This window comes from Ustilago hordei, assembly GCF_900519145.1.
Source record: "Ustilago hordei strain Uho2 genome assembly, contig: UHO2_contig_02, whole genome shotgun sequence".
Lineage (NCBI taxonomy): Eukaryota > Fungi > Basidiomycota > Ustilaginomycetes > Ustilaginales > Ustilaginaceae > Ustilago > Ustilago hordei.
This window is the reverse complement of record NW_024545252.1, coordinates 1,014,705-1,031,204: the sequence shown is the minus strand read 5'-3', so window position 1 is coordinate 1,031,204 and position 16,500 is coordinate 1,014,705. Positions and strand designations below refer to the sequence as shown.

General features: G+C 52.7%; 4 protein-coding genes across 4 annotated transcripts; 2 read left to right on the top strand and 2 right to left on the bottom strand.

Moving 5' to 3' along the window:
• Positions 1-231: 231 nt before the first annotated feature.
• Positions 232-6,099, bottom strand: UHO2_01147 (putative RNA helicase; the record flags this gene model as incomplete). The annotated part of the gene is made up of 1 exon (XM_041553615.1): positions 232-6,099. The coding sequence occupies one exon, from the start codon at positions 6,097-6,099 to the stop codon at positions 232-234; it is 5,868 nt and encodes a 1,955-aa protein (XP_041409549.1).
• A 940-nt stretch (positions 6,100-7,039) lies between these two features.
• UHO2_01146 (uncharacterized protein) lies at positions 7,040-10,477 on the top strand (the record flags this gene model as incomplete). The annotated part of the gene is made up of 2 exons (XM_041553614.1): positions 7,040-7,884; positions 7,963-10,477. 2 exons carry the CDS (start codon positions 7,040-7,042, stop codon positions 10,475-10,477), a joined length of 3,360 nt encoding a protein of 1,119 aa, XP_041409548.1.
• Positions 10,478-11,047: 570 nt separating this feature from the next.
• UHO2_01145 (uncharacterized protein) lies at positions 11,048-12,470 on the bottom strand (the record flags this gene model as incomplete). Its single annotated transcript, XM_041553613.1, has 2 exons — positions 11,048-11,070; positions 11,195-12,470. 2 exons carry the CDS (start codon positions 12,468-12,470, stop codon positions 11,048-11,050), a joined length of 1,299 nt encoding a protein of 432 aa, XP_041409547.1.
• Positions 12,471-13,046: 576 nt separating this feature from the next.
• Positions 13,047-16,274, top strand: UHO2_01144 (uncharacterized protein; the record flags this gene model as incomplete). Its single annotated transcript, XM_041553612.1, has 1 exon — positions 13,047-16,274. One exon carries the CDS (start codon positions 13,047-13,049, stop codon positions 16,272-16,274), a length of 3,228 nt encoding a protein of 1,075 aa, XP_041409546.1.
• Between the last annotated feature and the right edge of the window lie 226 nt (positions 16,275-16,500).

Below are 16,500 nucleotides of genomic sequence, written 5' to 3'. Positions count from 1 at the left end.
CAGTCACAAAGCACAGACCCTGGGCCGTTTTCCGGCGAAATAAACGCTTCGGTAAAATTCCCGGAGTTAAGGAATTGGTAGGTTAGGTATTTCGGTTACTTCGGCTTTCCTCATACCGACCCGTAATACACCTTGTCAACTTTCTTTTTTCTTGACACGATCGCACAAACGCATTCCATACTACATTGCTCCTTGATACGATTGCAAAGTCTAGATGACAAACAGGCAGAGTCAATTGCGACCACCAACAGAACTAATAGCCCCCAACAGAGCCAAAACTTCAGCCGCTTGCTCTTCTTCCAACCTCTCAATCACCCTTGCAAAAGCTTTTTCGTCGCCACCTGCAGAAGGTGCGATTGCTTCTTCATCATCATCATGGTCCTCTCCATTTTCGTTTTGCTGATTTTGCTGATTTTGCTGTTGTTGTCTCTTTCTCGCCCGCCGACTAAGCCCTAAGAATGCTGCTTTGGAGGGAGTAATGAGTTGCAACTTGGCAAAATAGAGGCAGAGCAAAAGTCTGTGCTTGAGTCCATAAGTCACTTCTTTCTTCTCCCCCTCTTCCCCTTCCTTCTCTTCTCCATCTTTCCCATCGGGGCGGGGATGGGTGGAGAGACGGAATGCACTCTTCCACTCGTCCCCCACCTGCGTCAATGTTGCTTCCAAAACCTCCCTTTCCAGCCTGCCCTCCACTGGTTCCTTCTCGCCCTTAAGCCGAGGCGTAGGGATAAAAGTTTCCATCTCTTTAGCTGCCTTATTTGGTTTCGCCGACATATTCACAAACCATCTTACCACATGTAACAATGTCGATCCGGGCTGTTGATGCAATGCTTTTCCCAATTCCGTCGCCTCTAGTTTCCCACCCTTTCCTATAAGTCTTAGATCCCTCAACGTCTGCAACCATTCCCCCCCAACTTCCGTCAACCTCGCCATCACCGAACCAGCATCGTTAGTGCGACAATCGTAGTAAGTCGGATTGCGCATAAGTTCAGCAGGCAAAACGGTCCAACTTAACACATCCATTACCTGCTCTTCCCTCTCCACCACCCCATCCACTATCTCGCCCAGCACCATCGGCAGAAGGGGAGAACGCTTATGTTCATTCTGCAGCAGCGTCGAATGCAAAGGCATACCAGTATGTAACATCTTCTCCAGCATCCCAGCTTTATCCGTCTGACATAGCACCAAACATTCCCCAGTCGGATTGGGATCACTCGGCGTACCGGGTCGAACAGCTAAACTCTGCGCCCGACCCAACTCTGCCAGACTGTAGTCTACCAGTTCCCGATCGGAAATACCAGCATTATTGGCCTTTGTAATCCTAACATATTGCGTACTCATTACTACCACTAACGCCGCGCTAAGTGTGACCGACCATAAGCAGTCTCGAGAAGTGATGATAACTTTCACTAAGCCCTGATGGTACAAGTGTTCCATCAGCGATCGGTCCTGATGCACCATTTTTTCTGTCAGAATTCCAATCCCATGTACCAGCGCCTCGTGGAGCGATGTGTCCAAGATGTGCGGAAGGATGGATTCGATCTCTTCTGAGGGTAAACCTAGATAGCCATCTTCCATTTCCGCTGCCGCTTTTGTGATTAGGTCCGAAGCAACCGTGAAACATTGCCAAACGGATGGGACAACGACGAGAGCAGGCCCGCTAGAGCGAGTCTCTTTCATCTTGTCGAATGCCGGTTTGACCATCGTTTTTAGCAGACCAGAGGAATGCGGTAGATCGAACGCTTGGAAAGAGGTCGAGAGGATTGAAGGTCGATCTTTGGGATGGAAGTTGTACGTTGAAAATTCATCCGCTCCAATCCATGCTGATAGCGAACTGGCATCGTTGAGACTCGCACTTGTCGCGACTATCCGTGGCTTGCCAACACCATCCTCGGTATGTGCTCGAGCGGAACACCACATGAACTTAGCCAGCATTAATTCGTAGCTCGCATCCAGCAGATGCAAATCTTCTGCAACCAGCAAAGAAGTGTGAGTTACCAAGTCTTGCCTTACATCCAGTGCGCGCAACAGATTGCTCGATGTGGTGAGCAACACTCTAGCCCCCACACTATCGTTGCAGATGAACGGAATGACTCGCTTGGAGAGCGAAGTGCATTTCACCTCGATCCCCTTCTGCTTCAGCGCTGCAACCAGGGTGGTTTTAAGTGCAGAAGCCAAGAGGTCTCTCATATTGTAAACCATAACGATGCATTTCTTATCTCCCTGCTGCAAAGCACGCCAGACCGCCATCCCTGCAACCGTCGATTTGCCCGAAGCTGTCGGCCCACACAGCAACGTATTAGCCTTCGTATACATGATGGTATGGAAGCTTTGCGTCTGAATCGCATTAAACGCGCTCAACTTCTGCGCGTACATCTCGCACAGCAGCTCATCCCTCAACGCCGATCGCACAGGAAGCAACGGCAAATCCAGCAATGAATCGTGCGCTGGTGGTTTACCCGGTACGATCAGATCGTCAAACGCAATCCATTCGCTACCTTTGCTACCCAGCCAGCTGTCCGACATCCATCGAATTTTGAGTCCCGATGGCAAGGTCTCTCGTAGTGGAATGGTGAAAGATACGCTCGAGGTGTGCGAGTCGGTAAGGCGCGTAAGATGCGTCAACCACTGCAAAATCTCTGCTCCCTCCTCGTCTTCTACCCAGATATAGAAGCCGTGTAGACGACCGAGATCGCGTTCGCTCCAGTCGAATGTTCGATCGACGCGAACATCAATACGCAGCAAATCATGACTGAGAGGTCGAAGCGAAGCTGAGGTGGCAAGACGAGGGAAACTTCGTGCCACTTGACGGACCGCACTGGCCATCCTTGCATTGACTCGTATCAACTTTGCAATTTCGCTCGGTGACATTTCGGCGAGCTGCTCGATTTCGACATCGTCCGCTCGTTCCGTGAGCGCAAAGAGCGTATCCGGATTAAGATGCGATTGCTGCAAAGGATGGTCGAATGGCCACATACGTTTCTCGATCGCCTTACTCATCGAGATCAAAGCCGATGCCGTCGGAGCCCATCTTCGACTCAGAGCAATCTCGAGTAACGAGCGAATGATTCGTCCAGCATTCTGAGCGACATAAGCCGAATCAGAAACAAGCGCAAAATCCTCGATATAAGTTCGCGAAATATACGCCTGTAACAGAATGTTGACTTTGCCAGTTGAAGTTTCGATACCCCCTGAGACTTGGCATGGTGCAACTTTGAGCATTTTCTTGAGCTCCTTCTCCTCCGCATCTCGTGGTACGATCTGTTCAAAGTCAGCAGCTTGACTGAGAAGGCCGAGTACATCGGCTTCGCTCATGTTGCTACGCATGCGCTCGTTGAACGTCTCGATCGTCTTATAGCCGATATAGTATTTTGCAGCGATGCGACCAAGATCGGTGACCTTGAGACGATCAGTGATGGTATCATGCTCCACCATCTTGCACTCCACAAGTTTCTTCACGCCGACGTTAATGAGCTGCTGACGTTTGACCCCCAAATGCGGGTCATCAACAACCTCGTCATACGTCATACCGTAGGTGAGTGGCGTGCGTTTCATTCTCGTGAAAAGATAGGTGTAGCCAAGCCAAGAGACACCGTCCCTCACACTAGCGACCGTACCGAGCGAGATCTCTGCATTGAGCGAATCGATGAGCCCTCCGATGAACTTGGACTCGATCGGATGCTGTGAAGTGATAGCATCGACGTAGTGCGAGAGCCTATCTTGCGATGTGAGGATGTAACCCACACCGAGATCCTCGTACTGCGGACGACCAGCACGACCGAAAATCTGCAGAACATCTAGAATGGACAGATCGACAAACTTGCCCGCGGACGAATCGTACACGTCTGTGCCCTTGATCACGACTGCATACGCTGGCAAGTTGACACCCCAAGCAAGTGTAGCCGTGCAGCAGAGCACTCTGGTGACACCTGCTTCGAACATACGCTCGCTCAACGTACGGTCGGAACGAAGCATGCCTGCATGGTGAATACCAAAGCCGTAATCGAACAATTCCTTCATCTCGCGGTTGCGACTAGACTGTAGCTCTTTCTTGAAGAAAGCCTTTTTCGGATTCTCGTCGGCTGCAGCTTGCAGGATGTCGCTCATGGCTTCTTGGCGGAGCATCTCTCGGAGAGTTTGCGCTGTTATGACGGTTTCCTTTCGGGCATGGACGAAGACCATGACTTGGTGACCGGCCTGAACGAGCTCGGATACCTTCTCGAAACAGGCCTTGTCCAGGTTGGCTCGAGACTGCTGCGAGCCAGCTTTGCCTTTAACACCGAGGAAGTGCTGCTCGAGCGGAACAGGTCGGAAGGAGGAGTCAAAGTAGAAAAGACCCTGCCATCGATTGACACGAAGGAAGTCAGCTACATCGACGTAGTTGGGCAATGTAGCTGATAGACCAACGATACGAATGAGCGACTGACTCGATTCGACAAGTCGCAGCGTACGCGCAACGATAGTCTCAATGACAGAACCACGCTCATCGTGAAGCAGATGAACCTCGTCGATAATGAGAAGCCTCACCTTTGTGGCCAGCTCGCCTTCACCGGTAGGCTTCCGTGTCACCACATCCCACTTCTCGGGAGTTGTGACGATCATCTGTGTCTCGGCGATCTCCTGGCGAGTAAGCTGCATATCACCGGTCAACTCGCGCACCTTGATAGCAAGGTATTGTAAACGCTTGCTGAACTTGCGCACAACTTCTGCTGCGAGCGCCTTCATGGGAGCGACGTAGATGATCTTGAAATCGTTCTTGCGAATGTCGAAGCCTGCGCCGGCACTGCCTGCTGTCGGTTCCAAGTTGCGAGCATACTGACTGATGGCGCGCATCACGGCCAACATGGCTACGTCGGTCTTACCAGCACCGGTAGGAGCACAGATGAGCAAATTCTCGTTGGTCTTGTATGCCAAAGGATAGACGACACTTTGTAGTCGATTGAGACTCTTGTACCCTGGGAACGCACCGCGACAGATAGGATGCATTTCTGGAATCGGGATGTAGCGCTCTTCGCTTCGCATGGGAACAGTGCGCGGTGGAGGGATGGTGACTTGCTCAAAGAATTGCTTCTCTTCACGTACTGTGCCGAGTGGCAGGGCAAACTTCTGACCAAAGACAGAAAGGACATTGCCTTGAGGTGCAGAGGAGAAGACGTGTGGATAGCGTACATCATCGGCGCCAGTGGCAGTGCCGGTAAAGAGTGGACGGTTGGCAGCAGCAGCAAGACTCTCTTCGCGGATACGCTCGAGCTCTTCTGGTGTGTAGGTGCGAATACTTTCGCTTGGGTCGACAGCTCTCTGACGGTTGCCTTTGCGAAGGTCGTTCTTGAATCTGCGAGCTTGTTGACGCTCTCCTTGTGTCTGGACAACGACTTGCGAGCCAGGAAGGTAAGGTCGAGCGCCACGATGGAAAGAGCCGTGTGGATGATGATGCTGCTGTTGTGGTTGATGATGTGGCAGTGCAATCAGTGATGGGCGATGTTGCGAGATATCTGCTGATCGGTTCAGGTGTGATGCTGTGATCGAGTCGTGTGACTGCAGTGCTGCAAGCACGGTTTGACGATCACTGACAACGCTACCGACCAAGTCAAGATGTTGAAAGCCAATGGCTTCTGCGAGCTCGGCTGACACCTCATCTCCCGAACGGGGAGAAGAGAGGGAAGCGAGAACAGTCTGACGCAAGCTTTCTGCGAGCTGGGGATCAGCAGCAGTGAGGTGAGCTAGGTGGTCTTCGAGCCCAGCTACAGCAGGGGACGAGTGGTGAGATGGATGGTAGTCGCTTCGATCCCAATGCTCAGCGGCCGAGGCTTGCATCTCGTGTGGATAGTCATCGATTGCATCCTGACCTGCTTGCTCGACAGATCGATTGAGCGAGACGAAACGCTGGAATTGAGACCAGACATGGCTAGCTGAAGAAGAAGCATGCTTGGCGAGATCTGGGCTTGCAGTAAGTGTCACCGAGCTGGGCTGGTCTGTGGTAGACTTGAGGAGGGTATTGACGTGGCCTTGGAGTGATCCTATGAGTTGTTCGTCGGCGTCTACTGTTCGTTGCGAGCTCGATGCTGCCGAGAGAAAGGACTGTAAATGGTCCTGTATCGACATGGCGGGCCTCGACTTGGAGGCTGCTTGCGTCTTGCTGGCTCTGCTGGCTCTGCTGGCTCTGCTGGTCCTGCTGTTACCGGAATGGATCTACGGTCAGGGCAAGGGTGATGATGAGACGGTATATAGGAGAGAAGAGTGCCACCACCTTGCAGCGTGTCACAGGCTTTGACTGAGTTGGAAGCCTCCACCTCTTTCTGTGATATAGTGTGTGATGCTACGGCCTAACAAACCAAAGCGGGGGCTAGGTCATGTGATCCGCATCGACACGGCGCGTAGTTGAACGCGGAGGATTCATTAACACGAAGCCACTTTAACTCTTCGAGACGACTCACGCCAAGCACGCGGAGAGCTGTCAACAGAAAAACACCGAAGCCAACGCGGAACTGGCAAATGCACCGCGACGAGACGTGTCTTTCTCCACCTGACTCGTTTTTTGTTTTTTGTTTTTTTTTTTTTTTTTTTCTTCCCACGAGCTTGTCCAAAGAGGAAAAGACACGCCTTCGCGTAGTTGTCTGTGCGACCTGCCACCGCGTCATGGCGACAAAGGGGTGCGTGCGGAATGCACCGTGAGTTCCGACTGGCACAGAAGAGCGACCACGACTTGCAACTCACCTCCAACACTTACGAGGCGTCCATCCTACGCTATCCTTCCATCTCCCTACATCATCTCGTATACTTTCTCCTCCTGCAGTCCATCACATTGTCGCTGCCCTACCCCAAACCATAGCGGAGGATTCGCTCATCATCATCATCATCATCAACATCAGCTGCTACGCCTGCAAATGGCCCTGCACTACGTTCTTTGTCGGTCCTGATCTTCCCCCCCCCCCCCCCCCCCTTATCCCATCAGCCAGCCAACTCGCTGCCTCATTTTGCTCGCCACTATCGCGTCCGGACGTCGCGTGCGTCGGTACATAGTCTTCGCCTATCACCCATCATCATGACTGGTGAGGAAAAGTGTACACCTCCTTCGCTTCACGCTGCTGCCTCTAGCTCTCATCGTCTGGACATGAGCTCGCAGCATCGCCGCTCTTCCCAGTCTGATGGTCGCGATGCAGTCCCTCTTGAAACGCCACCGCAGCAGCATCTTCACCCCAGAAGTAGTCCTGCCGCCGCGTCCGTAGACAGCTTCTCCTCCTACATCAACAAAGACGCAGCCTTGTTTCAGAATCGCTCCAGCTCGCCACGTGCCGAAGATCGCAGCGATCCAGCCTCTCATGCTGCAAGTCCGCGTCACATCGTCACCACCCCTCTCGTCTCGCGCGACGCTTTCAGACATCAGCACTGGACAGATCACGATCACCACCTTCCGCCACGACCATCCCACGGTCTTATATCCATTGAGCATCTCCACAGCACCAACACCACCACCCAGCTACCGCCTCCCTCGCACGCCAGTTACGCTCCCCCCAACAATGACCGTGAACAGGTAGAAGTCAGTCAAAGCAACAAGCTCCAAGCTCAGCCTATCACTGCATCGCAAAGTCCCGCCATCGACGTCAATCGTCTGTCAGTCTCCAACCTGGCGCAGAAGAACCAGGAGGATGATGCAGTAGACCCTTCCTACCGTAATGCGCAGATGCGAGCGGCAGCTTCGATGATCGGCGACGACTCTTTCGAGAGCACCGCTAGTGTCCTCGGTGAAGACGCAAAGAATGAGATCCGTAGAAGAAGGCGCACGCGTCCTGATGAAGCCAACCTGCTAGCTGAGGTCTATGCAAAGAACCCTTTCCCCGATCATGAGGCTCGTCTTTTCCTTGCCAATCGCGTTGGCATGTCTGTCAGGTAAGCCATTCACCCCCATGCAGCACGACTCGCGCTACCCTATGCTGACCTTACTCTCTCTCACTTTGTCACTTGCAGAGCTGTATCGGTGTGGTTCCAGAACAGAAGACAAGCCGAGAAGAAGAGGTCGAATCGCTATGGCGGCTCGGGCATCGCTCCTGGCGCCACACCAGCTCCCCAAGAGTCTCCGGCACGACCATCTGCTGCTGCATTTGCACCCGCACCCGCACCCGCACCCGCACCCGCACCCGCACCTGTACCTGCACCTGTACCTGCACCTGTGCAGCGCAAACCCTTGGGTAATGCTAGTGCTAACGCGGCCGCTCCTACCAAAACCTTCGACCCATCAGTGTTGAAAGACTTGAGCCAGAACAACAAGGAAAACATTCCACCCTGGCTCCTGGCTGGCCGCGAGACCACCGAGGCTTCTCCGCTCAAACGCTCATTCGAGAAGATCAAGCGCGACGTTCCCCTTGCTGCTAGTTTGACCAAGCAACAAGAAGCTATCGCTCGCGATCTGCGTCAGGCAGTCGGGCCCGAAGGTGTTGGTATCACTGCTCATCGCGTCGAGGTCGACACTGTCCCTCTTCCTATCCAGGCGGCTGCTTCCAGCTCCAAGTCGTCAGCATTGTCGCGTCATAGTTCAGTCCCCCGCCTGTCCCTAGACGATGTGCTCAGTGGACGCAGCAACATGCTCCGCCGTTCTGCTACTGATCACAACGCTCCTCTGGCCAAGCCCGCTTCAAGCGAAATTGAGCAAGAGCAGCTCGATACCATCTTGCCTCCACCCAAGCTTCTCTCTCGTGCCTCTAGCTCATCGAGCCTTAGCCTCTTGACCACATCTGGTGGTCGAGCTAGCCTTGGCAACTTTGAACTGCGCAAAGAAGCCTCGCCCGCCCCACAGCCCAAACAAGGTACCGCTTCGGCCTCCTTGACTTCCAGTCTCCCTCCCAAGCTCACTGTTGCACTTCAGCGCCAGGGCATCATCGGCATGCAACCCACCAAAGACACTCTCAGCGTTGTCCGAGGCAAAGGTCTGCTCCAGATGATGCCCAGCAGCAGTGCATCCAGCAGCGATGCTGACTATCCACCACACAACGCCCGCCAAGACAGCGAAGAAGATGAGGAACGCACATTAAAACTTATCGCTCAGCGACGTGCTGCTAAAGCACAAGCATCCGCTCTTGCCAAAGCTCAGGCTGCGCGCGAGAAGGCAGCTGCATCATCTGTGGATACCCGGGTGATTGTCCCCATGGACCCTGGATGCGCTGATGCCAGACAAGCCATCCAAACGCAAGCTGGATCCTGCAACTCTTCTCTTATTGCTCATGGCTCCCTGGGTAGCATCTCCAAGAAGAGCGGTGCGACGGTAGTTGGTTTGCCTTCAGCCAGACAACTCAGCTTAGATTGGGCAGCAGGCAGAGATCGAGCTTCGACTTCGGCTTTGCCCATCAGCATTGGTGGTACGCCTTTATCACGCAGCGTCAGTGCTCGGCAGTTGAGCTTGCAGAGGATGCCTAGCGAGTCTACTCCTCCTCGCAAGCAACAACAACAACAACAACAACAACAACAACAACAACAGCTCGGTCGCAGTGCTCCCACAAACGGAGAGAAGAAGAGCAAGGCTGCTACCGGAAGACGCTCGTTATCAGCCACAGACCTCACTCGACGTCTACATGAAGCCAAAAGAAAGGACGATGCAGTCAAACCCACCACTACCGGTGGTCGAAAGCGTCCAGCCTCTGCTATACAGGTCACTGACGAGAACCGACCTCCGCCTTCCTCTGCTGCTGCAAAGAAGATCGCTACCGCCGCTCCAGCTCCCAAACGCAGAAAAGCACAGCTGGAAGACGTTGCAACCTCGTTCAGCGTTCCTGAAACTCGGCCCGCATCTTTCGGCAGTGGGATGCCAACCCCCATGCTTTCCTCTCGTCCATTCACTCACCATTCCTCCTTCCTTTCCTCCACAACTCGTCCTATGGGTCCAACAATGATCGTTCCCTCCACCCCTTCCTCCAACACCCCTGCTTTCACCATCCCACTGAGCACCCGATCCGATCGATTCCGAGCAATCGGAACGTCGCCCGCCACCACCATAACCCTCGGCCGATCCATCTCAGCCAACTACCCCCGTCATCCCTCCCTCCCTTCTCGCCAAACAAACCGTCCTTGGGAATCCTCCCACACTCGCACTTACTCTGGTGAAGAAAGTTGGACTCCCCGTTCCACCCATCCCCTTGGTAGCGGAATGGAATCCCTCTCTCAACCCTTACCTTCTCTCACCGCATCCACTCCCTCTAGAGTGCTCGGGGATAGGAGCAACTTTGGTTCTTGCACCCCACTCATCTCTCGTGAAACCGGGGAAAGGTTCGGACATGATGATTCAGGGTTCTTCGAGGCGTTCAGTGACGACGACGACGAGAATAGGAGAGGAGAGATGTTGGTGAAAGGCAAGAAAGTCGTTTCGCCGAGAAAAGCGAGTTTGAGATCGATGGCAAGACCAGTTGCGGAGGGGGACGATCATCAAGCAGCAGAATTGCTTTTGGGTTTGGGTAAAACTGTTGATTCTAGAGACAGCTCGAGTAGTCAGTAATCGCATAAAGCCAAGTTACGGAATAGAACAGGACGGGGCCACTCTATCGTGTATAACTACATTCAATCATCGTATCAAAGGTCGCCAGGTGGAAGGAGTATCGATGAAGCGTAATGCAGCTTATATTATTCTATCATCTTAAGCGATCACAAACCCGCTTTCTGTGATCCTGTCGTGTTGAGCTCACACACAAGCTGAGGTTGTGGATGCTGAAGGAAACGATCCAATATGATGATGCGAGTTGACGTAAACGGATACGAAAGAAATCGGTCAAAGCCAATCTGATCTCACTAGAGATCGCGTAGAACTTAGTCGCGCTCATTGACACACTTGGACATTAAGTGGAATGCTCGCACCTTTGGCATATGCCGACACTTTGTATATATATCAAGCGGAGAACTCGAGGCACTCAGCACATTCATTCCCTAGGTCAATATAGTATAGTGTTTCTGCTCAATAGCTTGAACATTGTACTTAGACCGTCGTCGACCACTGAGTGTCGACACGCGTATTCTTATTATACTTTCAACAGTGGAATGCTTTTTCTGTGGATTGCATGAGATCCAGGGATCAAAAGATACTTGTTGCATTCACTACCAATCAATCAAAGATCAAGGAGTCAGCATTTGATCTGCATCAAATTCAAAGGCGTTGGGAGGGGGGTGAGACTTACTAGCTCGACCCGACCCCATTTTAACCATTTGCTTTTGAACTTACCTATTGAATCAAACCCTTCTGCTCCTACCTCATCACCTCGTAACCCCTTCTTTCGCATCCCTCCTCCTACGTCCAACTCCAGATACTCAGCAACCACCAACCTTAAAATCATACACCAAGCGTACATAGTACCATAATCCAACGCCTCCCTATTATCCGACAACTTATGCCAAACATTCGGAAACGGACTTGGAATAACATGCAGGATCGGCACTCCATTGCGCAAGAATGGCAGATGATCATCCTCAATGCCACCCCAAGCTTTCTTATTGGAAAAGAAACTTTCTCCTCCCTTGCTTGCCTTCGGCCATAAAACGCCTGCTTTAGCCAATCTCTTTTCTGCATCTGTAAAAGCAGTGTGGAGCCACTTGGTCGAATCATAGTAGGAGGGGATGGTGGGGTTAGGTGCGCCGAGGAGATCGAGTAAAACCATATGTTCGATCGTTTGAATATGCTGTACCGGTCCATAACTATTCTTGAACCTTCTTGCTTCTAGATTCCGAGATGACTTAGATGAGGAGGTGGAGGGGGAAGGATTCCAATATGTCTCACCCCAGTGTTTGGCAAGTTCACTGGAACCATAGATCGAATCAGTAGATGTCCATTGTCTATACGCCTCCTCACCATCGAAAAACACCAATTGCAAGGTTGTATCCCTTCCCTTACCCGCCCCGCCTCTCTCCCTTCTATCTAATGCATCATCCAAAGCAACCGCAAGATCAACTATAAACGCACACGGAGCAGCACTATCCGTTGCCCCCACAAACCGCTCCATCCCGGAGCCCCTTGGGAAAAACTTGGAATCGTAGTGCGCAGCAATGATCAACTTTCTCGGCGCAGAAGGGTTTTTGGTGAAAATGAGATTGGTCATGTTTTTGTCACCTTCGGGAGTAGAGGCTATGAAGGAGTGCTGGAGGGTATGCCAGCCGAGTTTGCCTGTTTTGGTGGGGTTGGCGTTGGGGAACGATGGTGTGAGCGATTGAAAGATGGATAGGATTGAGTTGCGGACGGAGAGAGAGTTGGGCGTGTCGGGCGGTCGGGGGATTAGGATGCGGGAGAGGAAAGATTTGCGGTCGGTGAGGGAGATGTGCGGTGCTGGATCGGAAAGGGAAGATATGCTAGCGACGTCAGAGGCTGGGAATCGCGGATAGTTGCGTGTTTTGCTTCTGATCGCATGCCCAGTACAGAGACCAGCTAGGAGTAGCAGTAGAAGCGTGAGGTATGAAGTGGTCCGTAAAGCGTTGGCTCGCCGTAATGGCGATGTGTGAGTCGACATTGTGTGGTTTTCAGGCAGCACGGGTTTGTGCTCTGCGAAAGATGATGAGTGACTATGATCGCATTCTTGTTCTGCTGAACGTGCTAATCCATCGTAGTGACGGTCGAGGATGCAGGGGCAGAGTGATCAAGATGAGCGTCGATGGTGGGGAGAAACGAAAGAGGAGCTGTCAAGTTCATTTGAGAGACTCCGGATTCTGACAGCGTCGAAACATGGCACAGAGAGCAGACCTAGGAAGTGGTTCGAGCGTTCGAATGCTTGGTACAAATCGGGTATAAATCGGGTATAAATCGGGCACAAATCGGGCTTAAGTCAGGCTGGTTTAAAAAAAACTTAACATTATAGCCGCCTTCGAAATCGGGAGGCTGTTCATCCTCTACCCTTTCGCTTTGACCACACCTTCTTATCTCTCCTCACACTTCTACCATCCTCTCCTCTCCTCATCGCTGCGCTTTCATGCGCTCCCACAAGCACGAAACTATGGCTAATCTCGCTCGCTGAAACGCATTCAATCAGGCATACCACCGCCACACGGCATTCACTTCTCTCGCACCAGTCAAGAGACAAGCAGGCACAATGTCAATCCCAACCCTGGACGAGCAATTTCTACCACGACTAATCGCAGTCTTTTACGCCGTCTTCCATCCCACCGAAGGTCCCAAAGTCATCTATCAAGTCCCCGAAGGCTCCATCACCGAAGATCGCACCTCCCCTCCCACCCCTATCGCTGGTGCCCCACCACCACCATCATCCGGCACATTCGGCGGCGAACCACTATTCAACTTCTCCGCTCTCTCCGAATACCTCATCCCCAAAGCTCCCCTTTGTGGTCGACTTGTAACTTCCATAGCACGTGGTACTGTCAACATCCACCCTTCTCGCCATTCGCGTCCTTCCACCTCCCGCACTCCCTCCGTTGCCCCACACCACCGAGCCCGCTCTTCCTCTGTCCGCTCGGGTAACTCTTCCCGAACATCCTCCCGGAAACCCTCTCACACCACCGCCGCGACGAGGGAGCAGAGAACATATAAGATCTTGGGCTTTCCGGTGCTGATCGAAGACGCAGGAAAATATCAACGCAACAACTTCATCTTTAACCTCTGCTTCGTTTTCGAAGGTCATTCCGATGTTCGTGCCTACGAACCCGTTGTCAGAAAATGCGGGAGGCTATTGAGAGGGTTGGAGGAAACGCAAAGCTTTTTGTCAAATCCAAAAAGTTTACCGAGAATGTACGGGATTATAGAGCAGCTGTTCGAGGATCTAAGTAGCTATTGTGAGAGTTTTATTGCGTTACCTGACGCTCCGTATACTAGCTATTTAGACCAGAAAAAGGGTGGGGCGAGTAGGATGAATAGTCCAGAAGGAGGGAAGCTCGTCAATCCGGTGATGGGTCCGGAAGACTTTATAACTTTAGGAGCAAGCTTTGCCAGTTTGAGGGGGGAGAAGGAGAGGAATGCGATTAACGAAAGGTTGAAGGCTAGGCAGGCGTCCAAGGGTGGGTTGGGAGGGGGAAATGCCGAGAGTGGGGCAAGGTCGAGATCTACTTCAGGATCAAGTGACGGTGGTGCGGGAGGGGGAAGGGTGTTGAGTCCCTTAACGACGATCAGTCCTGCGATGATGGTTAGAAGTAACAGTGCTTCGGGAGCGAGCGGACCGGGGAGTGAAGGACCTCATTCTCCATCTTCTGCTCTTTCGCCTACTGCAATGGAGGCTGAAGGGAGGAGGCCTAGTTTTGCACGATTCTCCACCATCGCTGCACTAACTGACGACGGTGGAGCGTATCCATCGGAGGAAAGTAGAGATACAGCAATGGGAATCGTCTCTTCCCGCCGTCAAAGCGAGTTGACACGGGAACTAAGCGCAGCAGAAACCCTCGGGAACGTGCTCAACAATGGTGCTTACGATAGTATCAACACCGGCGGTACTCGCCGCTCTAGTAGAGCAAGTACAGCTCACGGAATAGACCCTGAATCAGAATCACTCGAACACCTCACCGAATCCATCGTCTCGCTCCGCACCATCGACGCAGCCCTTTCCAACTCGGTAAACGCCCTGCGAACTCTCCCTACCGACCCCACAGCCCGCACAAATCTCGTCGAAAAACGAGAACCACCGCACGGCTTGGGTAGAACAGTCCGCGATGCGATCAACCTAAAACTCTTCCCAGTCTATCCCAACCCTGCACCCATAAACGATTGGGATGTACCCGTTGCTCTCCTCGACCTCCTTTCCCGTGTAGACGGCAACTGGGACCTTACCCTACGCCGCATCCTACCCTTCATTGATGGTGTCAATCACGTGAAGAGGATCGCTCAGCTAGCGGACGCAGACCTCGGGCTGACAAGCGCGTGTTTGGAGCACCTGATGTATTATGGATGTATCATCGTAGTGGATATTTTCCAGTATTTCAATATGTATACGGTGAGACCGGCGATGGCGAAGATGGCAGATGATGAGGGGTTGGGCAGGGAGTGTAGATTGTATGTTACTCGCGCCGGGTATGGTATGGCTTCTTGGCCAGAGTTGCTGAGGTTATACTCGCTCTTGAGGGCAGGAACGACTTTGGCGGATTGGGTGGAGGACAATGCGGTGGATGAAAAAGGGATTGATGTGCGAAGGTTTGTGAGTTTTGGAGTTATTCAAGGCTTTTTGCGGAGGGTGCACAGATATCCGATATATTTGGGCGATGCAATAGGGCTGGGTGGAGGTGCGGCAGAGAGTTCTGGGATGTCAACAACGGTGGTCAACTCTCCAGCTATCAAGCAGAGAGAACATAGTGGTAGTAGGGAACCGAGAGATAGACGGCCCAGAGAGCTGTCCGGTATGAGTGGAGCATATAGTGCATTTCAGCGCATTACCAGAGATGGAAGTGTTGATTCACCTGGAGTGGGAACGAGGACCCCAACACGGAGAGGGGCGAGTGAGGCGAGATCGAGTATGGTAGCCACTGGAAGTGGGTCGAATTTCACCGATTCGGTGCAGGTTTCTCCTACGAAGAGAACAAGACAGAGACAGAAGTACAGACACCCAACGACGACTGCTGTTGATGTTGCTGCCGTTGCTTTTCAGGTGGATCGTCCCGCCAGCTCTAGCTCTGGCGTTAACCACCCGCGTTCACCAAGAAAAAGAGCCAGTGCGATCGGTCTAACCACCGCCATACCCAGCACAGCCAACCTCGGCGGATCTGCTAGCAACTCCGGAATTGGCATCGGCGTCGGCACTGGAGCTGCTAGCAGCATCTACCTTCGCTCAACCACCCAAGCAATCCCCCCCGGACTGTTAGAGTTGCTGGATGGTACACATAGCGACGACGAACTGTGCACTACCTATTCAATCTCTTGGCCCGAACTCGAAAAGATTCTCATCCAAATCGGGCTCTCCCATCTCCCGCACAGGTCAGATGCAGATACGGACGAAGATGATCTAGCGTCAACACAGAGGAGCGATTGGAGGAGATGGCCGGGTGCAAGTATCGTTTCGGCAGCAGGAGGGGTCGGGGGTGCGAGTAGTGGGTGGAGTGGCAAGGGGAAAATGATGTCAGGGATCAGTGGTGTGCAGGGGACAAGAAGTGGGTTGAGTGGGGCTGCGAGTAGTGGAGGACAGGGGTCGAGTAAGCATGGTGGTGCGACGCAGGGTGGGGAGTCGAGTGGGTTTGGAGTGGGAGTTGCGGGTTGGGGGAATGATGGTGATGAGAGTGGTTGGGTTGGTGCAGCATCGGGAGGAGGAGTGGTTGGGGTGGGAGCGTTGGATAGAGAGGCGATCGAGAGTGGTGATTTGGGCGCTGTGAGGATTCTGTATCAGTAGTCCAGCGACGGGAGTGATGCTAATGCAATGGGTGCTAGCTAGCGGTTGCCAAGTGTTGATGCTTGATGACAGTCTGTGTGGATGTGAGAGATGGTGCCAACACAGGGAGTGCTAAATAAAGCGTGTTGTTAGGGTTGCAAAACGAACATGGTCGAAATTTGACCTCCACTTGGGCCAAGGCGAAAGACTGAAATAGTGCCGTCTTCTCGGGTTGCGCAACTCGACG